General features: G+C 45.3%; 1 protein-coding gene across 1 annotated transcript in view; it reads left to right on the plus strand.

The window, feature by feature from the left end:
• Nucleotides 1-26680, plus strand: part of SRP68 (signal recognition particle 68) — a 405645-nt gene that overhangs the window by 102101 nt on the left and 276864 nt on the right. The window contains exon 7 of the mRNA XM_069654716.1: nt 14893-14975. Coding sequence (XP_069510817.1) covers nt 14893-14975 — 83 coding nt within the window. The remainder of the gene's footprint in view (nt 1-14892; nt 14976-26680) is intronic.

Raw genomic sequence — 26680 nt, forward strand, 5'->3', positions numbered from 1 at the left:
CTCTTCCTGTCCAGCTGGTCTACCATGACAGCTGCCCTCTGCTCCAAATCTGCCAACCTGTTAGAAGTGTACGAGCCAACTCTCAGTAACTTGTTTTCCCTTAGCCTTCTAGAGCCTCAGAAAGGCCCTTTACATTGCACCAACGAACAGATTTCTTAAGTAATCCTGCAGAACCCAAAGGATCACTAGGTTACATTACACCTTGCAATGACATTGAGACTCTCTGAAGCGCTGATGTGGCAACTTGCCCAAGATCACACACTGTCAAAGTGCGCAAAGGATCTGCAGATTTCCGCATTCTCTAAGACCATATGGACCTGAGCGGTGCTCCCTCCCAGTGAGAAGGCAAAACAGTTTGCTAACATCCTTCCAAGAACCAGAAGACCCCTTGCTACTTGCCCTTTGCGGACTGACATGGAGGTGTAAGAGCACAGGATGACTGATGGGCTACTGTTATAAAGGATTATCTACAATTAAGGAGCATTCTTCATAGAGCCCTGGGCCAACATCATTACTTCATGGCTACTGAAACTGTATTGTCCGCTACCGAATAGCTATTGCAAGCTCAAGCAACAGGCCACATTTGTCTCCTTAACATCACCACCTTTTGGTAATTTTAAAGTCATCCTGCTTGTCTGCATGAGAAACCTGTTTTTGGTCCCCAAAATCTAACTTCTAAAAGAATTTTGAAACTGTTTTCAGTTGCTTTTGCCATAAACAAAAGTGAAACGCCATTAACTTTATTTTTGGCAAGGTTTGCCATAAAAGTACATAAGCACAAAACATTCCATTTACAAAATATAATTGATTAAGATAATTAAACTGCAGGAGCTGGTCCAGGAGCAAGTCAAGTTGTGTGCAAGGAATGGCCAAACTATTTGCACACGTTAAAAAGAAGAAACAATTCAGTAAAAGCCCATCATCTCGGTTTAAAATTCCGAATTAGTCACATTTTTAAAGTACTTGTGGTTACAAAAATTCTCATTTCGCAGCCCGGGCGCAAGAAGCCCCAAGATCCTAATGCAGAAACCTTAATTTTGGCACTTAACCAACCCAATATATATGTTAAACATCAGACAGCAGCATTTTCAAGTAAGCTTTCTCAGCAGCAATTGGACGTACAGGGTAGGGTGGGTCGCTGGCAATACGCAGCTTCCTTCTCCTTTTCCATGCGCTGGTCAGATAGCTGGCCAGGGCAAAGGTCGCCCTCGCTTCGGTACTTGCTAATAAGAAAGTGAGTGCTACTCTGTACTGCCTTATGCCGCTTAACCTTAAGATGCCTGGTATCCATGCTGTCCTTATAATCTGGGCCGGCGACCATGAAATGCGATAGTCTTTTCTGACCGAATGCGCAACATGGATTTGCGCCCACATTCCAGCTGCTCATGCTGCAGCCAAACACAAGCGCCGGGCTTACAAATCAAGACATTGATCTTTCCCTGTTTTAGAACGTCTCTTTTCCTGCACAGCAAGATCCATTTTGACTAAAATATTGTGTGGACGTATTCTTTAGTCACCAGGCTCCCCTTCTGTGAGTTTATCCCTGCTGCTCCACCACCTGTACCACTCCGAGTAAGGTTGTCTTGAGGGATACCATACCGTGTTGCCTACTTGTAGGTCTTTCTCACACCCTGAGCAGAGAACTATGGAAAAGCCTTCAATCATCTTGCTGCTAGAACTTGCAAAGAGCCATCTGACAATTGAGCTGCGCAGCTCCCAACAGATGGCACCAATTCACTGGGTCTAAGCATCATGGGGCCCCTGCTCCCCGAGAAGTCTTGTTGTTCATCCCCATGTAGCTTTGCCATGATGAGCAACGGTACTGAAATGCCTTGTATGCCGATAACGGATTGTGCAAGTGGCCTATCATAAGAAAAGCAAGAGCTATCGGACATGTGAAGTTGTATTTATTGGGAAGTCTTCCTTTTTAGCTGAAGTCGGACTACTGATACATGCCTGCATCTTCCGGTACCCATACTGCCTGTGAGCAGGACAGCTTTTCCAGTGGGCCAGTCATCTTTGCCTGCAGCACCATATTGTTACCCCCGGAACAGTTATGGAAGCACCAAACGCAAGTGTTGCCACAAATGCCCAGCAGTTCCTATTGTCCGGACTGGTGAATTTTGTTCCTGGTTATTCCAGTCTACATTGGATATTTACTGGGACCCTAACTGGTAGGGGTCAAGGACTGAGAACACAAATTTGGCTTGAATCTACAACAAAGGTCCTTACCCTCACTGAAGATCGAGCCTATTTCTATAACTGCTTTTGTGTGGACAATCTCTAACTGAATGTTTATATATTTTTATTTATTTGTACGCGTTTGGTCCATTAAGAACCTTTCATATTTTCCTATAAACATGTCTTACAAATATATCAAAATACAATCACATTAATAAATACATTATTTTCAAATGTTTTACTTTTTAAAAGTTTTACATACATCTGATTTCAGCTAAAATGGAAACAATGTCCAAATATTTTACAGTCGCTATTGTTAACGGTACATAACCACCTCCCCAAATTCGATCCCATAGAGCTTCTATCAACACTCCATTTACATCATTCACAAATTTACAAAAATATTTAGCCCTCATCTCTAGTAAACCTGTGAATGTTAAAATTAGAAAAAGGGTTTCTAATGGAGCATTTGGTCTGCAAAATCGGCATTGTTGATTTTCCTAAGGGGGAGGCTTGATTTTTATTCCAATAATTTGTTGTGTCAAGTACAGATTGAAACAGAATTTTACAAACTGTTGTAGGACACAGGAATAGGCTTAGATATCCTGGGATACTGCTGTGTCTATTACCCGCCCGCACAATCTTTGTATATAATTCCAAAACATTTCCTTCTGCCTGTGATCTTCTCCCGTCATACTCCCATCATTTCGCTTAACTTTATCTGGATTTCTCAGTAGTAATTCTGTTGGCACGTTTAATTTGTACAGACTTTTCTTGCATGAATCCCTAGAATCAGTTAAAAATAATCCAGGTGACAGTGTATTTCCGGGCGGATCCAGAATGTTTACATACATCTGCAGACGTTTCTAAGGTATAATTGCTGACAGAGATGCTAATCCCAACTCGCCCTGAATTGCAGATATTGGCACACAGGAGGGAAGCGCCAACACGGATCTCCAGAGTTGACAGTCCAGTTTGTAAGAACCGATTCAGTGAGATTTGGAATGCATTCAAGTCAATATATGTATCCCACACTCATTTTTTTTATAGAATGTTAGAACAGATATCAGTGAAATTCTCCCAAAGCGAGTAGTTTTAATCCTTTTTAATTGGGCTACATAGGGCACTAGTTAAGTCTCATTCTTCTCTCCAGGGCGGCTTGTAGGTCTAGACGTCAATTAGAAACCCAAGTATTAGTTCCTTCACTACAATAATTTAGTCCATTCCAATATACCATCTATGAAGCCACTTTGGCGTTGATCCCATGAGGTGAGAGATGACATTTTTTTTCCTATTGATTATGAGGTCATTTTGTTATATACTTGCAAGTAAGACTACGCTGGGGAGATATGTTGTAACTTCTTCTGAGTAATTATTGCTAAGCTGTCTGTAACCTCGCCGTGATACCCCAGGGTTTGGGCGTGTAATAAATGTATTAAATAAATAAAAGTAGGAGTGTGTAGTAGGATATCGTGATGTCATCAGCAAAAGCTATCCAATTTTCTTTACTTTCCCGCTTTAGGGAGAGAAGGATCTAGACTCTTATAAATGCTTCTTCCAAGCCAGACGACTATAGATTAAACGAGGTAGGGGCCAACACACACCCTATCTGTAAGAGCTCCTTCTAAATAAATCCATGGACCATTGTGTTAGTGCAGCGGTCTTCACATATTTTTGGCCGGGGCCCCCCTGAGAAAAACCTTCTCATTGGCATGTTCCACTTGCTCATTTTCCTCCAAAGTGTTTTTTGGTTAATGGTATCATTGGCTCCCGACAAGGCGATACTTGCAAAAAAAATCTTTATCACCAGCTTTACCACCATTGTTTGAAGCATTGACATTATTAGGCTTTTTAAAGAGGTCCACTGGTTTGACTTTAAACCTGTTTGGTACTTTGAAAGACGATCCGTCTCTGTTGCCCATTTTTGGATTTCTTTTAGGAGGAATGATGACTACACCTTGCTACACATATCCAATATAGTTATTAGCCGGCAATGGATGTGAAGCTCTGCTAAATATAGACTGGAAAACGTGGGATTGACTGGAGGCGCTTTTCTGGAGGAAAATTCTCTCACTACCAAAGTCATTCCGTATCTAGAATACGTTTCGAACTGGCCCTACAATCTGAGATTGATAAAGATGGAAATCACTACATTTGTTCAGAAAAACCATGTCGAAAGACAACAACCGCCCAGTTGATATCTTAAGAGACAGGCCCATTACGTCACATGTTACAATACTTCAAATGTGGAAAGAGGCATACAAGGAACTGATGGAAACCTTAGGTTGTCCGATGGAAACCTTGATACAGCGGCCATTGGAAATTAAAAGAAAATTACAAAGAACTGATTGTATTGAAACAATAAAGATGAAAGATGAATACAAACTGGCAATAAGAGGAGTTATGGAAAATAGAGCACTGAACCAACTCCCTTCATACCCGGCTAGCTTTCCTTGCCAGCATACAAGAGATATATTCTTGAGAATGAGGCTCAATATTCTACCTACTAGGGAGGTTCTTGAAAACAAGAAAACAACTCCATGGAACCTTCGACTTCGTCACTTTTGTAAAAAAGACGACCAAATAGAATAATTATATCACATTTTAATGAAATGCACTGCATTGGAGGAAGAGCATTGACGATTTGCTGTAATGTTACTGGCTGAGAAAGTGGAACTTTCACTAGAAGAAAGATGGTCAGTACTGATGTTGGGCTCAAATAAGAAATCGACTTCCAGAGTAGTCCAATTTTGATTAAAGATAATTGGAAAAGAAAGTCTAACACCGAAGGAACCCCTGTATGGTCCATAGGAGAACAGATCTGATGTTTTTAATAACCTACACAGCGAGAACCTCTAGATGATCTCTAAAGAAATAGACCTGAAGAACAGACTGACACCATGAGCGCGAGTTCTCAATTAAGATTTATGTGCTGTTTTACCATTGACTCCTTGCGAAGGTTTGTGAGATCTGAGCAAGTCAAGGTTGCATTGATGGAAACTTGGGAAGAATTAAAGTTTTGTAAATAAAACTAAACCATTGAATATGCTGTACTTATGTTATATACATAATAAACTGCACACTGTACCCCATTGTCCGCTTAGGAATTGCCCTTAGATGCTCATCCATGTTGCCACTGCACGCTTCCTGCCCCACTGTCCGCTTAAGATTTGCCCATAGCTGCTCATCCACCTTGCCACTCAGTGAGCCAAGGAAATCTTGTCGACACTCCTGTTGCCCACCTGTGGGGCACTCCATCCCCCTAAGCACAGGGAAGAGGGGAACTGTCCCAGTGCTCGTGCGCTTACCAGTGGAAGTTGATGTGGGAACTGCTTATGGCTCATGTAAGGGAGATTGGTCAAGTGTTCTCTGGCTTAGAAAAGGCAACCTGTGTGAGAAACGGGTTTACCACAAAGTTATTCCCGACTCGTTCAAAGGTAATACTGACCCAGCTGCCAGACTTAACTCTTGGGAGGGATAGGGAGTGTGACTAGGGTTTGGCTTTTCAAATTGGTACACAACAAAGATACATTCACAACGTATGTTCTACTGAACAATATATATTCTCTTTATAAATGTCATCCATGAAGACAGTGCTGCAGAAAAGCAAGCACTTTAGAGCATAACAAGTAAAACAGTAAGGGGCCTACGTGCGACCAAACACTCAAAATCAATAGCACACTCTTCACAATATGGAAGATAGCGAAACTATTTAGGACTCTTTGTACATGTTCAAACCTTTTAAGAGAATACGTTTTATAACAATCTAGACAATGCTCAACCCTATTGTGACGAAGTGGGTAATTACATCTGCAATCATGACACATTGAAACATATAGAAAGCCTCATGCACAGAGGGAATACAGTCCTTTTTATAATGTCTACATACATAGAGCCCTGTAGTAGGTACTTCCTTCTAATGAGCTTGACTCTGTATTATTGGTTGCTAGGAGACGGGGAACGAAACGGAAGAAGGAGAGAATAACGGTTATAGCTGGGCTTATTGAATGACGGTCGAGAAGCCTTGATCAGCTGTTACTTGATGAGCGGTTTGCACCGTTGTGCTTCAAAGAAGATGGTTGACCTGTAATAATCACAATCTGATCGTCGTCACTTGCCATTTATAGTCTCTGAAGGCGCTGTTGCGCTCGTTGATAAATAATTTATGGTTTAGGCAATCGTTGTTGCCTGAAGAAGATAGGAGACGTGGCGCCGTTGCGCATGAGAGAGAGGACAACGTCTGGCGAGTGAGGTGATTGCTGTTGCCGGACGGGAGTCGGAGGAGAAGCGCCGTTGCGCTTGGGGTGAGCCGAACGTCGAGGGAGCCAGGCGATCATTGTCGCCAGTACAGCAGAGACTGTAAGTTGAAAACTTGTGCGCGTACCCCGACACCTCACAGTAACAAGCAGTCTGAGATTAAGGCGTTACAGCGCGAAGGCAAGTGTGAAGCTGAAGCTTTTAATTTATTGTTACGAAGGATCAGTATCCTACAAGATGAAAGCAGAGAAGTCACAGTGAGGCAAGCTGGGACCAGTATCTCGAACGTGTCAGAGGGCTATACAAGGGGAGAAAAGGAGAAAGTATAATCTGCTTACAAAAGAACTTTTAAATTGAAATGGCAACTGGGTACCTACCAATAACAGCAAGGAAGTGCAAGTATACAGTTTAAAGGGAATGCATCACTTTGAGAACCAAGATTGAGTGGCAAGCTTTATTTGCCTGAGAATCGTTTACCAGCACATAAGAGTAAACTGTTTAGGGAAATGAAGGCATAGCGGAAATCTGATCACGCTGTTTTTCTAGAATATACCTTCAGCATAAAATAAAAGACGGAGTATTGAGTCTTCGGCTGGAGGAATATAACACAGGAGGAACAAGTTTAAAGAACCAAGGACTGTTAAAGGTGAAACGAGAGAAAGAGAGAGAGACAAAGGACAAGGAAACACAAACTTTTCCAGAAGAAATAACGAACTGATAGCCAAATGAACAATGGAAGTAATCTAAAACTTACCTGCACATACCCTGAACCCAGTGTTCTGTCGCAGAAGACGGAAGAGTCACCTCGAAGACATATCCTTTGCCCAAAAAACCTACAAAACAAGAGAAATATATGTTAATAAAAGAATTGGGTTCTCTTCGTAACCCATACACTTACTCACTGGCTCAGTCTATTTATTACGCACTATACAACTGAAGTGTAACATTTGGTGTCAGAGTGGGATAGAGAGAACGCCATGGAGGAGCTTATTAAGACCCTAAGTGAGGGACAACAAACCTTTCAAGAGAATACGTCTTATAACAATCCAGACAATGCTCAACCCTATACAGACTTGTATGAAGTAGGCATTACAAGGTAATACAAGGTTAAAAGTCCTTAGGAGTTTTGGATAGTTTGGAAAGTATGTCCTTGGTGTTCAATGAAAAGGTCAGATCTTGGTTGTGTTGAAAGCTGAAGTATTGGCTGCAGATCAATGGAGCGGATGAGGCAGCGACCATTGTTCACGAGTCTTGTGTGGCCCCCCAGAGATGACCAGTGGCCTGGGGACGGATGGCTGCAGAGCTTGAGCAGAACCCCCTATGATGAAACAATCACTGTCGGTGAGGGGGGGGACTCCAATTAGGGCTGCATACTGAGCCTCAAGACCCTGTAGATGCAGCTCGGCAATGGATTGGACATCAGAAGGCTTGGTGTGGTGACACATGCTGAAGAAAGCAGTTGCGAAAGCTCGGAGCTCCTAGTTGGGCCCTGGTGCCGATTCCTCCTGTGGAATCTTGCTTCAAGCTGTTCCTCCCTTTCCCACCGCAGCCCTCACAGGAACATCCATGCCTGCGGCTGTCTGGAGCGTCCCTGAAGCTGCCTGCCCTTGGGATGGGAGCAGGCTACCCCGGAACAGGTTAACACATTAATACTTTAGACAAGTAATGTTCAGCGTGTGCATCTTTTTAGATTCTCATACCTTGCGTAGGTCCGCCATCCAGCGGTTCTGCTGGAGTACTGAAACTAGTTTATTTAGGAATCCACAGGGGCGTTTATGTAATGAGTCCCAGCGCAGTTTCTAGTCTATTTGGTGTCCAGGGCGAATCTCCAGAACGTGTCCCTGTAACGCCCGCACATCATGCCAAACTGCACCCCCATTTAGATGAACTCTGCCCCAGCGTCAAAAAATCCAGTCTATAAAAATGATGCAGATTTTCATTACATTGTGATTCAAGGACTTTACACTAGTTCCTCAGACAATGTAAAGCATGCAAACAAACTAGGCTTGGTTTTCAATTGTTAGTCCACATTAAGGCACTCTCCTTGACTTTCCTGCATTGAAAGCATTTATTGCTGCTGCGTAATCAATTTTTTCAAGGAGGTGTGCGATACTGGGACATTTATTTAGCTATGTGCAATTTTGGGGTAGTAACAAGGGGGGGCCACGAGGCTACTGCACAGATGATATTTGGGCACATTTTTAAACCAGTGAGGGAAAGACACCAGACTGGTGAGGTCTTTTGGCTGTTGCAGCCGGTTCTGCAATCCCTCCACCCCCTAACAAATAGTCCTGATTTGGATTTTAAAATGCCTGCAAACCATTGGCTCTGGTGGACAATCCGTTTCACTATTTTTGGAGTTTTGACTACAGGATAATGAACTAATAGCAGTGGATATGTTGTCATGGGTCATGATTGGGACAGTGACTAGGTGGTGTAGGGTGGGGACAGAGACCCTAGCTGGTGAATAGCTCTGCCCAGGCCTTGCTGCCTGTTACCATCCTCTATTTGTTTGGGGTGTTAGTCGTTCTCCTCTGATTCATGAGGGCTTGAACCCACTATGAATGAGACACTGGTTGCCCATTGGTATTGTGCACCCTCCATTCTAAACTAAGCCTGGTTTAACAGCCACCCTAACTAAATATTAAAGTGGCAGAGCTGGACCCGTTCTAATTCTGGCGCTAAACGGTAAAGCAAAACAGCACATGAAAACAGCCCAAACACAAATTTGGTGATTTAGGTAAGAAAACATAAGTAGCAAGCCCACGAGCAAGCTACTCGTATGGGCTCCAGGGGGCTCCGCGCAGCTATCTCGCAACCCTGTCGACTACCCTCCACCCTCCAAATAAATACTTTGCATAGCAGATAGTAAAATACCAGGGCACAAGTCCAAAATTACAAGTGGGGTGACTCATTAAATATAATGGCAAGTGACGTCAGAGGAAAGTGGATAGAGGTTAAAGTGAAATATGTTATTTTCATTCAATTTCTCTTTCCCAACTGAATAAAGCGAATAGTAAAAACATTCGAATTAATATTATTTATTAATCATGAACACCTAAAAACGAACATTTCCTAGGAGCATTTCCTATTATGCTGCTGCAAGGTATAAAAGGTGCGCACCTAAAACGATGCATTTAAATATTGTCTGCAAAGCAAAATCCTAATGATGCTTGAACTCTCCAGTGTAAACATTCATCTGGCCCTGTCGATAGTGTGTGGCCCGGCCAGCAGCCAATGTGTGTGCAGAATATTATAATCCACTGCCTGGGGTGGGCAGGGCGAGTGGCAGCAGAGGTCTTACTTGGTGCCTGTCACTCATAGAGGCGTGTCAGGTGAGTGAATGAGAGAGTGTCCCGGAGGCAACCTACTTATGTGCTGTCGAGTACATGAAGCTACTACTCCTGGTTGTTGGCACCTCCAGCCCTCTCTTTCTGGATTTCGGACTTCTGGACAGTTGTTCTTGGACTATTTCTTTCTCATGCCACTTCTGTTAAGGATCTGGGGGTTAAAATGTCCTCCTCTCTATGGGCGACCAGGGGGCCTCGGTTTGTAAATCTGGTCATTTTAAACGTAAAATTCTACCGGAAGTTGTTCTGTTTATTCCTGTGCAATTTCCTGCACCCATGGTGTCCGCTCTTGTACTCAGTAATATTGATTATTGCAATGCACTGTATTTAGCTCAGCCTGCCTATCTTGTCTGCTGTCTTCAGCTCCTTCAGAATGCCGCGGCCAGGTGCGTTATTGGCCCCCATTTGGTGCTCATATGTCTCTTCTTCTTCGCCAGCTTCACTGGCTCCCATTCGAGAAGCACGTTCTCTTCCAATCACTCTGCATTGTACACAGAGCTTTCTATAAATGTGGCGCTGAATATTTGCAGACTAAATTCTCCCCTTATGTTCCTTTCCGACCATTTTGCTAACTATCTGCTTTCCTGATCCAAATTCCTCGGGTCAGACTTTCTTGCATGCGTGGCTGTGCTTTTTTAGGTTGATGCGGCGAGGGCTAGGAATTCTCTTCCCCTGTCCCTGCGTTGATCATCTTCCTTTGCGTAGGGCCTTGAAAACGTTCTTGTTCTGACTGCTGTATCTTGTTTGTTGCCTGTTCTGCTTGCCTTAGGGTGAACGCGCGCTATATAAATTCTTTTAACATAACGCATGTCTCATGATGGACACTGAAATAATTTCCACATTCACACTTTAAAGAACAAAGTCCAGCACATGATACTCTTGGATGCAGTCTAAGGACACACTATAAGTATTGCATCATGCATACTGGCGCGGAAAGGCCATCATCCTCCGCACAAAGAGAGTTCAGCGCAAAACTTCAAAAAATGGTGGCCCGGGCACAGGGAGCACCTCTAACTCGCGCAACGTTCCCAGTACTACGTAACTATGCCGGTCAGAAGAGGCAGAGGCAGCACCTGCTGTTGCTACTTGCCCCAGTGCAATCTTGCTCCCCGCCACAGGGCAATAGCACCCAGAGGGAAATTTCACCTCCCAGGGCAATTGCGGCTGCCACCAGCTCTGCCCGGCCCAAGAAACCGGCCTAATGAGACCCATGTAAAACTGGTCCGCAGATTTATTTTCGTTGTTGGCTCTGTGCCGATTGAAAGTAACCAAAGAGAAGGAAGTTTCAACATTTCGGTTTGTGATCAAGAACGGTTTTCAAGTGACTGCACTGGAGACAGCTCAGGTGGGAATGTGTGATGCACATATCTGGATGATTTCTGATTCTCTGGCCTACACAGTAAAGACTCCTTTTATATCCTGCCCCACTTGCTATCATTGGTTTCTGTGGATTGGCGTGCATAAAGTCTGTACTTGCAGTCTCCCACAAGAGCCCCAAAGAGAGACACAAGAGAAAAAAGTAGGAAGTGTGCAGCCTATGCCACGGAGCCTCAGTAGGCACTGTATCTACCTTTTAGAGGTGGCGGAGCAGCTGGAGGTCGGAAGCTGCAATCTGACTCTGGACAGTCTAACAAGCCTCTCCCAAATTAGGGGCGGGACATGAATTCCAACTCGGTACATCCCATCACCACCTACCCCCATAAGAAGTTTGTTGGGGAAGTGGCAGAGCAACCCAATAACTAAGACGTTGAACCCCACAAAGAAAGCCCGAAAACTCATTGGGTGAAAGAAGCCTGTAAACATTGCATTGATGCACTCTACACTGCCGACCATCCTGCATGGCTACCAGTAAAACCAAAAGGTTCTCCAAATGTGGAAAAGCTTAGCACAGTGCCCCCTTTGTGGGTATCCAAACCTTCAAACTGGGGAGCAGCACACGCAGTATTAGATTTATACAGGAAGGAACAATGCTCTTTTGATCACAAAAGAATGTACAATGGAGAAATTGGATTTGATGAGAAGATGTGAGCTTCTTACAAGGGGGTGAGTTTGAGTGACATTCTGACCAGTTTGACCACTGGAGTAAATGGAACAGTTACCAGGGATAATACATGTGTGGACTTAGATTAAGGACAACCAACCGTAGACATTAAGTGCAGGCAGGCGGTATGGCAGCTGTGTTAGAGATGCAACTATGGTGGATGAGTGGAGGCAGAGAAAGTGAGGGACAGAGAGGCAGGTTGGAGGCAAGAGAAAAATGTTAGCTGGAAGGAAGGTTAAGAGGGTAACTAAGGCGAGGAGGTAGGCTTTTAGTTTGGTTTTGAACAAAATATATATACATACTAGATGTTCCCAGTGTAACGTATGCTGTTCTAGCATATCTCAAAGGTCAATATCGGTCGGTAATTCATGGGGTCACTTCTGTCCCCTTTCTTAATTATCAGAACAAACACTGATCGCTTCCAGGAAGGGGGCGTAGGTCCCCGTGACTCATAAATGGTCATTGAAAATGCTAAACATATAGCAAACTGTCTTCTTTAGAATTTGAAAGGCATGTTTATATCGGATGGAATGAGAGAGGTATGCACGGTATAAGAACAGTATCTAAGTTTAATCCATCAATTACACGGGCCTCATGTGTCTTTTCTAGATGCGTAATTGTCAAGTCGCTGTGATGGCAAAAGAACACGTAGCGTAATTACAGCACCTAGTTTGTTTTAACCCGCGAGGAGGCATTTGTCCAACAGCGTTTAGTTCTTTAGAGACTGAAACGTTGAGCCGGTAATGAACTGTTCATTGACACTGTAACCGCTGTGCCCTTTGTGAATAGAAGTGGAGGTGGAAAGAAGTAACATGCAATTATTCCGAAAGTATGGAAGGTGAAGGTGACTGTGTCTAACCATGCTCCTTCTGTTTGTTAAAATGTTGGCTGCTGTTGAAGTGGAAGGGCACACAGAGGTGCACATTGCCATTTGGACAGCAGAGGGCAACCTAATACTGATAAATTGCATCAGGCGAGTACGGAAACTTACCTAAGCATTATATAGACTAGCGGTGCTGCCCTGCGTTGCACGGGTCTGTAGCGACATGCCCGTGGGGGTCTGCTATAGCCTTGTGTATGTTTTATCGTGTCATAACTTCCTATTTTTGAAAAATTGCAAAATGGGCAAGCTGACAAAATCGCCCATACTGATGGCACATGGCTGGACCCCACCCTTTGCAGGGAGAATGGGTGGGTTTCGTCAAATTCCACTATCACCAGTATACCCCAGACTGGTATGCCGGCCAAAGTTTCAGCCCACCAACTGTTATGCAGGTAGAGCCAACCCCGAAAATACAAACAACTTACACAAATACATGTATATATATATATATATAATATAGCAAATATTAGAAGCAATTGCAAACACAATCCTAGGATATAGTAGCCATGCATTAAAACCTTTTATGACCGATACCCAATGACAATCCATGGGAATGAACAACACAGTATTGAACCATTCGGGCACATTTACCAGGAGTGGGCTGGGAACCAAAAGTGGCCATGTAAATGTTTGTTGATGTACCCCCCAACCCCACGTTACACCGTGCTTGTAACCCCAACCCGTCCGAGTAGGGCTGGTAGGGATTCTCAAACAAGAACATTTAGGGGGGGGGAATTGGTCAAGTGGGGAAGTATTTAAACATACTAAACGCCCATATAACGTTTGTTTAGTGAGAAATGACATACTGGAAGCTTTAGAATACATTCTTTACTTCAAAGGGATGTAGGAGATGCAGAGAGGTTGAAGGACAGAGGCAGGCGCATTTGAGAGCAGGTAAAAGGGCAGAAAACTACTTGCACAAAAGAGGCGTAGAGGCTCACCCGGAAATCTCCAGTTCCCTATTGGCGAGTCTTCCTGTAGCCAGCACTCACAAAGTGGAAAATGTGAACTACAACGAAGAAAAAGAGAAGCATTTTTGGATCGAACGTGTTGCAGAGGCAGGTTCAAATATTTAGCCCACTCTGTGATAATTTGTCTACTCATGTCTTTCTTATGAATGTTTTTAATCACAAGGCCATTACTGGTAAATGCACATTGCGCTTCAGGGCTTCGGTCAGCTTTTGTTTTGGTCGTATTACCGACTGAAATAAACAGTCGACTGGTTTTCTTCATTCGCGGACTGCGGCTCAGCTTTAAATACTAGGTAGGAGCTCCCTCTGGTGGTGCTGTGTTGCAGCTGCGTTTAAGAATAACAAAACATGCTTTTAGTATGAAGATTCATTTGGAACCCGTATTGTGTTGATGCTGTAATTCAATGCAGTACGTAATTTAATTTCCCACAATTTTTTAACCAATTTATTCGCATTTCAAATAACCGTAAAAGTATTGACAGCCCCCGACACAATGTATACTCAGATGATGTATTTATAAAAGCTCATTCTTGAATTAATTCATGAAATATGTCGTTATAAATTACACACCATAGTATGTTTAACAACATGTTAACGAGAGAATCCTGCAGTCTGGTTATCTCCTAGTCGTATAAACAAACACTCATGCTCACTCCTCACTTCCTCTAGCAGTTGCACGCAATCCGCCTTCTGTGACCCAAGTCTTTTAATATTATTTGTTACAGAATCAGGCTACATCAATATCATGAAATGACCCCTCATGTTACGGTTCAGGGCACACGTCGAGGGGCCACTTTCGAGAGGGTGGACACAAACACTGGCCACCAGTTTCCCCGTCTCACACCGCAGCTTGGCGGTGGCGCTCCATGCAGATCACTTGGTCGACTCTCTTGGTGCCCTGCCAGCAGGATTTAGAGCGGCTCTAGTCGTAGTAAGGGGAAAGCTGACTCCTTTCTTTGCCATTTCTGGGCTGGCTCTGCCAGTTTGGAGCTTCAGTGCTTTAGGTTTTTGCACTCAACGGATCGGTTTTCTTGCCAACCTGAGAATAATCATGTGCATCACACATGACCTCTAATAACTGTTGGATGTTAATGCATTTTATTTACTGCCACCAAGGTCAGGATTCAAGCCGACAGCTTATGAATGAAAGACTTGCAATTTTGTTGAGATGACAGTGCCTCTTTTACAGTGTTTTTCTTTTTCTTTCAGGGGATCAGTGTGCTATTGATGAGTTAATGCAGATGAGACTGAGGTCTGGTGGTACTGAGGGACTTTTGGCTGAAAAACTTGAGGTAAATCGCAGGTATTGAGAATGCTTTGAGTCCGAGTAGATGTTGGGTCTTTAGAAGTGGTGTGCTTGGCCCTGAAGAGATCTCAAGTTTCTTCATATTGAGAGAATATTGCCTCCGTCTGATCATCGTTTTGCCCAGGCTGTTTTATGCCCCAATGAAGCAACTGAAGGGCTTTTCACTGCTCTAGATGTTCTTCCTTGGGGTAAATACCCACCAAGTCCCTTAAAATCTCTGTCCCTAACCTTTTTATGTATGTGCTCCACCTCATATATCTTCCTTTGCCAGCGATAAGATGCTCTGAATTCCTATGGCATGTATATAGTAATGCAGGTCAGATAGCACTGCAAGCTCAGCGCTCGTTCTGACATCTGTACGCATCCTGCTGATGCAGGTTTTGAATCCCGGCAGGGCCAACTCAGCCTTTCATCCTTCCGAGGTCGATAAATTGAGTAGCACGCAATGGGGTAATAATATCAACTGTTATTTCAGGGCTTAGATACCTGCAGGTTTGTAGCGCTATATAGAAAAACTACCTAGAACTAGACAGTGCACTTTGTCACTTGCTTGCTGTTAAGAGGTTCAGAAGGCCAACCTAGTTTCGTGGAACAGGGTAACCTCTGGACAAGCCAGACCAATCAGGGTAGCTATGGCAGGTGGTCAAGACTAAGTCTCAGGAGTGAGGGTGACTGAAGGACCTCAGTGAGCACAAAGATATCAAAAATATAGACACATTTATTACAAGGCCTTTGTAGACCATAGCAAAAGAATCACAGTACAACTAAGTAAACCAATACATACATGACACTCAATACAATATGTATACAAGACCATTGGGGTCTAAAGGGTTAGATGCACGAAATATGTCGAAAACCTAGATGGGACGGAACGGGCAGTACAGGTAATCTTTAGGCCCAGTTCAACATCACTAATTCACTAAGAGGCAGTCCAAGCCCTACGAAGAGAGGAGCTTTGTGCTCAATAGTACATGCACGCGCTTGTGCCAATGGGCGGAATAGGGTCTCTTTAAGGGTCTCTAGCAGCTCAGGAAGGTGGATGAGGCGATGCAGAACAGGTTCCCACTATTCAAGAATGACCTCCACTTGAAGGCAGAGGCAGTTCAAGAGTGCGGGATGGAGTCGCTATTTCGCAATAGCTGTGGAAAAGAGAGGGGCCCCCAGGGGCCACTCATGCATACAAATGGTCTCTTGTGCTAGGGGCCACCGGTTGGGCTAAGGAGTACTCACCGGTCCCCAACGCAAGCAGACCCAAACTTCGCCAGGTCAGTCCACTTCGCTGGCAGGTTCGAATGCGGCAAAAAGGACGTCTCGGCACTTTTCAGTTCCTAAGATACAGCGATGATTCCTAAACGGGACAGTGGAGATTTCTCCGCTCCGGGTGGAGGAATCGGCCCAGTTTTACTGCAGCAGGCTTCAGGGGCAAGAGGGTCACAAATGCAGCGAACTTGCACAGGCAGGGCAATACGGTAACCACGTTTACTCCGGTCCTAGCACACTCATCTCACTTCAGACGTGGGAATGCCAAGTGTACGAAATTCGGTGTGAGGGTGCCGGGAACACAGAGCTAGCAGTATTCCAAGTTTCGAGGGCCTCCTCGAAACGGCGGTGGTTACAGAGCAAAGCAACTGGGTAAGCTGGTCAATCCACTGGTTGGCCCAGGGACACTTCCGAGAAAGCTTACTTGCAGGGTTTGATGAAGGTGCCGAGAATAGTTGGTCCCACTATTCCAATGGGTCGAAGCGTCTTTGCAGACCTTCTAGGACGACCAGATGCAGAGGGTTCCCACGGTACAACAGCGGGCTCAGCGTGCCAAACCTTCCAGCGGGTCAACAGCGGTTCCTCGACTCAGCCTCGTAGTTGCAGGATACTTGGATCCTATCCTTTGTTCAGTGAGATCTCAGGAGATTGACATGGTAGTGTTGTTTTCAGCCGCTTCTTATCTAAAGTTCCCTTGGTGCCAAAACGGAGAAGACCCAATGGTAGATCTGCTCACAAATACACACTCCATATATGGACCAATCACGGACCACGTTGGTCCCAAGCATTCATGGCACTCCAGACTCTCTGGCACCCAGGATGTGTATTGGAATCAGACATTCCAGCCCACATCCTGGAGGCACACTCGCAAGGCATGCAGAAGCCTGCAAAAGCATGGGGATTTGCGGGAAAGTGCATGACCAAATAAGACTGACCCGGGTCGGCTCGACCTAGGGAAGGTGAAGGGGCAAGATGGCCAAAGGACAGGACAAAGAACCTCGTGGCATGGCCATTTCGGAGCCAGGCCACCTATTTGTGCCAAATGCAGTTAATGTGGCAGGAAAGGGTTAAAAAGAATGCAAAAAGGTAGCTGCCACCAGTCCTGTCCATGACACATCTGCATAGTTCATAAAAAGTCCCGAGAGAGTATCTAGGACCTTTGGAAATGACTATAGACCCAAGTGTGCTGTATGGTAAGATACATTGCACAAAAGCTGCAACATGAGGAAAGGGCTAAGGGAAACAAAGTCTCCCAGTACTGACTGTTTTAGGGGCATGTCAGTTTCCCCATAAAAAGTGAGCGAAAGCCCAGAGGAGTGCAGCTGAAGGCTGTGCTTCTCTGGCAAAGTCAGTGAATGGTGTCTAAACAGCAGCAAAAAGTTTGGGGGTTGACACATGGAGAGAAAATTACATACAATTATGAAATCTTTCCGAACACTTGCCTGTTGCAACCCTAGAGTCTGAAAAGAGATCTGTACCCGCCACACAGAAAGGGAGAGGATGCAGAATATTCTTGTGTCCATTGCCTGTGCTAATCCAGGCCTACTCGTGAAAGGCTGTATAAATCTTAAAGATCGGATCTCACAAGTGATGAGCATTGGGTTCTAGCATGTGCAGTTTGAGGTAGCTTCAAAAAAAGCCTGCTTTTCTTTGGCCGCAGAAGAGTGGCGTCAACGGGGCCACCATTAGCCATAGTGTACAATAATTGATTTTCTTACCCCCAGAACTCTCCACCCCCCCACCCTCTCAGGCATGCCTCCTTTGCCACTCCACATCCCCAACCATGCCCACTTTCTCATATGAGTTGTCCATTTCAATGTCTTGCCAGGACCTCGCCCATACTCCTAAAAGCCCCCCATCCACACGGCATCAACTGCTCAAACCTCCTGCATCGCTACCAACGCCCCTCTCCCGGTCCTGCATTCCCCTCCCCGATTGGTGGTCTTCTATGAGCGGAGTGTTTCCTGTGCCTCCTCTTCGGTGGGTGGTCTATATGCCCCTAACACAGCATTGTATCTGTCAGAGCTGTTGGGAACATCATAGGGGTTGCCCACCCCAGCTCTCCACTTACTGTGTCTCATCGATGAACGAAACGTGTGCCAGGGAGGGTCTAATGCTTTACTGTTTGGTTGTGCAAGCCCCTTTTACATCATATTGATACATTTCTGCTTTCTGTTTCCCCCATGTTTAAGATTGTACGTAACGTGTTATGCCGTCGACGCTTGAGTTCTAGCCTGGCACCAGTACACTGACACGTATTTCACCTGATGCATGCCACGCTTGGGGCCTGATTGAGAATCGTTATATTTCAGAGAATGGGCATTGATCTGCCTAATGGCCACAGTGTTGGCCTGTGTGTCTATTGGACTTTGAACGTGCTGTGGACTAGAATGTCTGGGTGCCAGGGATGAAAGCAGGAATTTCAATGTTGGGGAGACCTTTTCACTGATAGTGAATGTGTGTTCCTACTTGCCTGCCAGTAGAATCTGGGATGCTACCAACCTGGATTCCCAGCACTTCAGAATATAAGTGGCTTCCCGCCCAGCAGTAGCTACTCCGCATTAATTTCGGGGTGTGGGATGAATGCATGTGGTGTCATCACTACATATCATTTATACCAGGGTGCATCAAGTGGATATGTCCATCTGACATAAGACTGGGGGGAAAGGGTGTATACATTTGGAACATGACTTTTTAGTTGAGTAAAGTCAGCAACTCCAAATTTAAGTTCATTCAATGTAGGCGATGTAGTGCTTTTAAAAAACGTAATGATTTCCTCACTCTTTTGTTGCACATGCTTGGAGTGCGTGGCTGTCTGTCCTGGGCCACCCACACGGCTAGCACAAGACTTGGACAGCCCCATCTCTGTCAGTGAAGTGATTACATTTCTGACTAGTGTGTATTCTATCTCTGTTAGGACAGAATGCCATTCATGGGGTTCTTTTGCTTAGCTTTGTGAGCCCCGAAACCTTTTGCCGATAACTTTGGTTTTTGGCTTCCTTTTTCCTCCCTTCCAGACTTTATCTGAAGCTTTTTTGTGGGAGGGGCTTTGTACTTTTGTGTTCTGCCTCGAGTCCAAAGGTGCCCCATGGTGTCTCAGTGGGTTTATCCTCCGTTAGTCCTGTGGCTGGGCTGCTGGAAACTTTCCTGTGTGCAAAATGGCCTTCACCATATGGAAGTTTCATTTAGCAGGGGGTCCTTTTTGACCAACCAGTCATGGCACCTAAAATAGAGGATGGTCTTTGTTCTTCTGGAAGCCCAGATGAGTCACATGACTATCTCTTCTGCCTCGTGTGTGCGGGTTGGGGGGTCGGGAGGGAGAAGATGGACCGTAGCAGCCCAACCCAGTTCTGCTTGACATATGGCATGTATCTGGATTGGGCTTCCATTTTGTAGAACCCTTCCTTGGGTGGTCTGCGCATATCAGAGTTGCTGACCAGCCATTGGCTGGCTGCTAAATGTTTGAGTGAGGTGAGATTGAGGTCCCCCGAGCTTCCCTTGTGGGAGCTAAAAGAGACTCTGCTTGTCTTGCTTCTGGAACACAAAGCTGTGAGGGAGACTTCTCTAAAGCCTTCTGGTGAGGGTTGTGAAACCATCTATCATAATGGTAAGACATGGCTACAACCAGTCGGTAGACCAATCTCTTTGTGAGTAGCTGTGGCAGAGCAGTCCGGCTTTACTCGGCGGAGGTGGCAGGGGCGAGGGTGGGGAAGCTGGTGATCGGGTACAGTTAATTTCAATAGGCAACCCGAGAGAATATACCCTGTATGTATACTGAAAAATGTAAACTTTAATGTATAGTTATACAAAGTTAGGTAGAAAGTCCTGCTTACGGAATTGCATAATGGGCCAATGGTGGACCGTCTCGGTTAGCCTATCCTGTTTCTACGCCCACTCTACATAAGTTGTTGGGGGCGAGGGACTCTGTTCAAGTTGCTCACTGCCCTCACAGGTAAAGTTGGCATGAGGAGCTGGAAGTGGTGATCAGTAAAACCCTTTGGATATTGGCACATTCTAACTTCAAACTGATGAACATAGACTTGAATCTGAGACTGTGCATGCAGAAGATTATTTATAGGCGATATTGGTATCCCACGAGGATGTTACTATGCAAGCTGAGCCTGTCTGATATTTGCTGGACGTGTAATAAAGGCCTCTGCTCCCGTGTTCTTGGAATGTGATAGTGCTACTCGTTCTTCATAAAGTTCATTTGTTCACGGCCACCGTATTCCCGGGAGGCGAGGGTGATATGGCCTGCCACTTTGCTCAAGGGTGCACATTATGGATCTCCAGAGCCATGATTGTGGCTAAGAAGGGTTCCTTATGTTATGGAAATAGTCCAAAAGATCCGCCTTGGCCTATTGGATGAATGGAATGTTGCTACTCCCGGTAAGGGAGGCCTATTGGATGAATGTAATGAGGGATGGGCCCTGTAACAAGTTCTGTGTATATATCATTTTCCTGGTTGATTTCTCTCTTCCCCTTTTTGTTCTTTCTTTTACTCTATTCCTAGTTTTACCTCCCCATATACTCCTTTTGTGCCGAGTCGTTTTATCTTGTGCTTTTACTCTTCAAAAGAACGCATTGCTCTTTTTCTTTCCCTCTCCCCTTTCTTGGTCCCTCATTTTCCCTCTAGACACTAATGTTGATTACCCATGTTTCCCAAGAGCTTGCCAGATTGGCCTGAGAGCAGACCCCCCTTATGATTTGTTTGCACTCTTTATGGACTGGCTTACTGTGCTGTATGTCCTACCTGTTCATTAATGCCAGTGTATTGTTTGTCTTCCTCTATTGATTATATCCATTGATGGGGCTTGTTAGGCAGAAACCTGTGCAGTTCCCTTAGGGACCACTGAAAACGATTTAAGACTACAGGTGTTGGCAGTAAACCCACTTGGTAGCAGTCTGCACCACCCAGATTTACCTGGCTGTGGCTGAGAAGTCAGACTTCCCTCAAGAAGAGTTAGGCAGTATGCAAAGTATACTCAATAGGCACTCAGATACAATAATACAAGCAAACACTGACCAGAGCTTTGGTATCAAAGTATATAATTATTTATTTAAAAACACACAGTTGAAACACTCCAGCACTCTTATTGTAAAATATTCTAAACACAGTTACTATTATGATATATACACCTCTTTTTCCCTATTAGAAAATCACAGTAAAACACTACTTATTTTCATACAGAGGTGAGCGCTTAACTAGATTGCACTCTAATAAGTTTGTGAAAAAGGGAGGGAAAAAGACAGAATAAGAGGTACACCACTCTACGATTCCAGAACACTGTTAGCAAGGCAGGGAGCAAAAAGTCACTGGTGAGCCAAAGGCCAAAGGCTGGGCCCACTCTTAGAGAGGGCAGAGCACAAATGCGCCCAAGATCACACAGTTACACTCGGTTTAGACAGTCTTGCAGAGGGTTCAGGAAAGTGTTTAGAGAGGCTTAGAAAAGTTTAGCCAGGCTAAGCCCAGGTTCGAAAGCCGGGGGCTAAATCTACCCCGTACAGTCGTTAGCAAGGGAAGCCAGGCGGGACACGGTACCTTAAGTGGGAAGGATCCTCCAGCGGTGGCAGTTGTTCCTGGTAGTGGGTGCAAGTTGCGTCGTCGTCCAGGGGAAGAGAAGATCTCGACTTGGAGGAAAGATGAAGGTCGTTGCACTACCAGGGCAGAAACCAGCCGCGGAGTTCTCCAGTTAAAGGTGGTACCTTGGTTTCGCGGTCGTGGTAAAACGTGGTATCCCGGTTGCCGGGGTGCTTGGCACGGGCCAGGCGGCCACGAGATACGTCTGGAGAGTGAAAAGACGGTGAAACTGGTTATCCCCACCATTTAAAGGAAGAAGACTCTCCGGCGGGAGATCTCCTCTGTCGTTGGGAAAAAGTGGTGAGACGGTCCAGCAGGGCTCCACCGGTCGTGGTGTCGTGGCAGGTCGGCTCAGCTTCTCTCTCGTCGGATTCTTAGGTCCTGTGGCGACTTCTGAAGTTCCAGTCCCCAAAGCCCTGCTTTTATGCAGCAAACCCCCATTCACTCAGCCTAGCTGTCACTCAAACATGCTAAGTGGTGAGCCGGCCGGCTCACCACTTGGGCCAATCAGGACGGAGTGCGACTGAGTTGCCTAGGCAACTCAGTCCAGGGTGCCTAAATTCCCCTCCACCCCTCCTAAATACCCCAGACACAGTGGCACCACTTTGGAGGGCTTCTGTGGAGAAGCCCGCCAAAAAGTGGAACAAAGGCCTCGACTTGGGTTGGAGTCACAGCAGAGAACACAAACGCCATTTTAGAATCAAGTTTTGGCAAAAAATACCAACCGGAGAATTAATATTAATTAAATAAACCGGCGGTATGTTCGAGGCTACCGTAAATAATTAAATAAAGGCAGTAGCCTTAAAACAATGGGAAATCCCATAGGAAAATATTCGCGGTTGAATATAAAAAGTAGTATCCACTGCCACCAGCCAAAACTCGATCAGGGGGGACGGAGACGTGCCCCCTCGACTAACAGACCCCGGGGCAATTGAATTGCCCCAGCCAGTACGTCCACAATATGATGTTTTGTACTGGTTCTGTTCAGAATTTAAGACTAGTAAAGTCAATGGTGACTTTACATGCCCTGGCAGACAGTAGTCAGTCCCAGGGTATGGAGTCTATACTGGGGGGTCACTATGACACCCCTGTGTCACTGCACTGAGGGTGCTGTGTAACACACATCACAAAAACACATGAAGCCCTATGGGGTAAAAGACCCCATAGCCCATTAAACACATCTAGATTCAAAGAAACACACTCAAATCATGCCCAAGAGTGAGGGTACAAGAGTCTCACTCTTGGCAGGAGAAAAAAATAAACCCCAAAAATCCAGCAAAGCTGCTGGGGGACTCGCTAGGTTAGGAAATTCAGCCTAAACAGAGAATTCTCCCTAACAGGGCTGGGGTAGGTTCTTGGCACCTGGTGTGTGTATGTATAGTTACATGTTTATAAATATATGTGCCTATACAAAATGTTACAATACTAGGACACAACAGACAGTAAAACGCAGCGTAGGTCAAAAGAGGGAAAGGCTTAGCATAGACCATTCCCACTCCCAAAACCCAATTCATGGTCTTCCCTTGGTAGGCATCCCTATGCATTATAATGCGAGTGGGTGAAGGGTAAATGGGGATCCCTAGTGATTTGTAAAATGCATTAAACACTCAGGTTCAGGACCCAGAATACCAACACATGAGTAGTCGCAGTATTCCTCACACTTTTTATTGTACTTTAAAGCAAGTTACACAAGGATAAACCATATACTTATAGGTCCTAGAGGGAGTGAAGGGATAAACAATTAAGCAATGTCCAGAGAACCACCACAAATCTAAATATACATCATTGTTATACCAGGCCTAAAGGGTCTCCATGCATTTTTAGCAATAGCTTGAAACAAAGTAAGCAAGGTTGAGTGCATTAATCTCTACTGACTGGATTGTCACGCACTGATTTATTATGTTATGTTATATGGCTTTTGTATAGCGCCTACTGCCATTGGAATGGCCTCGAAGCACTGCGGGGTGAACGCCCTTGGAGGATCGAGATGTGAGGGAGGATTCTAAATTGCCTGTGTGCATTTTTAGCCAACACAAAGGTATGTAGGGGGTGGCCAGAACCCTAATATCGACCCATATAGATCTGACTAGTGGATGGGTGCTTTGATGGAGAGTTCGGAGAGTCCTAGCAAATTAATCTAATAATTCAAAGTTCTAGAAATCCAGTCTTTGAGAAACTCGAGGGATCTAAGTGGGCCCCACGAAAAATGGCAAGTCGGGCAAGCACTCTTTTTAGTCCATTTGCAGGAGTTCAAAAGCTTGGAGAAAGTTTTCCCATGGGAATAAATGGAACACATTCCTTAGAGAAACCATGGTTCTGGGTTCAAAACAGATTAAGGACAAATTCTCCCCAACAGATGCAGCCAAAGAAGCAAGCAACCCCAGGCAACACCAGCGCTGGCACTGTTGAAGAGCTGCAGTTGCAGGCTGCATACATAGCCAGCCAGAGAAGGATGGATGCCAAGCAGGATTAGATCCAATGGTAGTCAATGGCGATTCACATTAAAAGGGGCCCTGTAAAACCCCACTACTCGCAGACCCACAGGACCACTGTAGATTCTGTAGCACATATCAGGAAGAGGAGACCAGTACTCGGGCACCAGTCATGGAACGTTTGGTTTGTAGATAGCCCAGTGTTGGGGAGAATTGTCTGTGAGGCTAATTTCCCAAACCTAGTGAGTCCCCCAGCAGCTTTGCTGGATTTTTGGGGTTTATTTTTTTCTCTCCTGCTAAGAGTGAGATTCTTTTTGCTCCCACTCTTAGACATGATTTGAGGTCTTCCTTTAACTTTCCATGTGTTTTATGGGCTATGGGGTCTTTTACCCATAGGGTCTCATGTGTTTTTTTTTATGTGGGTTACACAGCACCCTCCGTGCCGTAACCCAGGGGTGTCGTAGCGACCCTCCAACATAGACTCCATACCCTGGGACTGACTACTGTCTACCAGGGCATGTAAAGTCACCATTGGCTTTGCTAGTCCCAAATTATGAACAGAAACCAGTACAAACCATCATATTGTGGACGTACTGGTCGGGGCAATTCGATTGCACCGGGTTCTGTTGTTCGAGGGGGCACGTCTCCGTCCCCCCTGATCGAGTTTTGGCTGGTGGCAGTAGATGCTACTTTTTATATTCGACCGCGAATATATCTCTATTGGATTTTCCCATTGTTCGAGGCTACCAACTTTAATTATTTAATTCTTATAGCCTCGAACATACCGCCGGTTTATTTATTTAATATTAATTCACCGGTTGGTATTTTTTGCCAGAACTCGATTCTAAAATGGCGTTTGTGTTCTCTTCTGTGACTCCAACCCAAGTCGAGCCCTTTGTTCCACTTTTTGGCTGGCTTCTCCACAGAAGCCTCCTAAAGTGGTGCCACTCTGTCTGGGTACCACAGGGGGTGTGGGAGGGGGGTTAGGCACCCTGGACTGAGTTACCTTGGTAACTCAAGTCGCACTCTTGTGTGATTGGCCCAGCTCACCACTTAGCATGTTTGATTGACAGCTAGGCTGAGTGAATGGGGGTGTGCTGCATAAAAGCAGGGCTTTGGGGACTGGAACTTCAGAAGTCGCCACAGGACCTAAGAATCTGAGGAGGGAGGAGCTGAGCCGGCCTGCAACGACGACGCCACCGGTGGAGGCCTGCTGAACCGTCTCACCACTTTTCCCAACGACAGAGATCATCTCCAGCCCAGATAGTCTTCTTCCTTCGACTGGTAGGGATAACCAGTCTACCTTCTTTTCGCCTTCCTGGAGCATCTCGTGGCCGCCTTGCCTGTGCCAAGCACCCCGGCAACCGGGATACCACGTTTTCACCACTACTGCGAACCGAAAGGGTAGTACCTTTGTACCGAGGAACTCAGCAGCTGGTTTCTTCCCTGGCAGTGCAATGACCTTCATGTTTCCTCCACGACGAGATCTTCTCTTCCTCTGGACGACGCTGCGACTTGCACCCGCTGCCAGGAACAGCTGCCCCCGCTGGAGGGTCCTCTCCATTTAAGGTACCGTGTTCCGCCTGGCTTCCCTTGCAACCGATTCAACGGGGTGTATTAAATCCTCGTCTCTCGAACCTGGGTTAGCCTGGGACACCCAGCTAACTTTTCTGAACTGAACTAAACCTTTTTCGAACTACCTCCACAAACTTCGAAGACTCTGTGTAACTGTCTGATCTTGGGCATCTTCCGCCTGGCTCCCTGGAAAGTGGTCCTGGCCCCTAAACTTCCTTGCTCACCAGTAGACTGTGCCTTCCTAACTTGCTGTGGTTCTTTAAAAAGTGGTTAGTGTGTATGGTTCCATAATTCTGCTTTTCCCTCCCTTTTTATTTAAGTTGTTGGAGTGCCATCGAACGTTAAGCGCTCACCTCTGTCTGGAAATAAGTGGTGTTAACTAAGACTTGTCCAACAAGTAATCAGGGATGTACATATGATAATAGTGATTGTGTTTTGAACTGATCTTACCAATTTAGTGCTAGTGTGTTTTATAAGTGTGTGTTAAATAAATAATTATATACTTTTACAACCAAGCTCTGGTCAATGTTTGCTTGTGCTATTGTATTTCTGTACCTATTTTGTATGCTATGTATACTGCCTAACTCTTCTTGAGGGAAGTCTGACTGCTCAGCCACAGCTACCAAGTGTGTGGTACAGACTGCTACCAGGTGGGTTTACTGCCAAACACCTGTGGTCTTAAATCTTTTGCAGTGGTCCCTAAGGGAACTGCACAGGTTTCTGCCTAACACCCAGTAAGTACAGTGCTTCTTTTACAGGGCTGGAACAAGGATCCGGTCCCATAGACTTGAACCCCGGACCAATGTAGACCCAGAAAAAATGAACAATTTCATGTCCCCAGGA

The sequence above is a fragment of the Ambystoma mexicanum genome, chromosome 3q, assembly GCF_040938575.1.
Source record: "Ambystoma mexicanum isolate Mex_15411 chromosome 3q, UKY_AmexF1_1, whole genome shotgun sequence".
NCBI classification, from domain to species: domain Eukaryota; kingdom Metazoa; phylum Chordata; class Amphibia; order Caudata; family Ambystomatidae; genus Ambystoma; species Ambystoma mexicanum.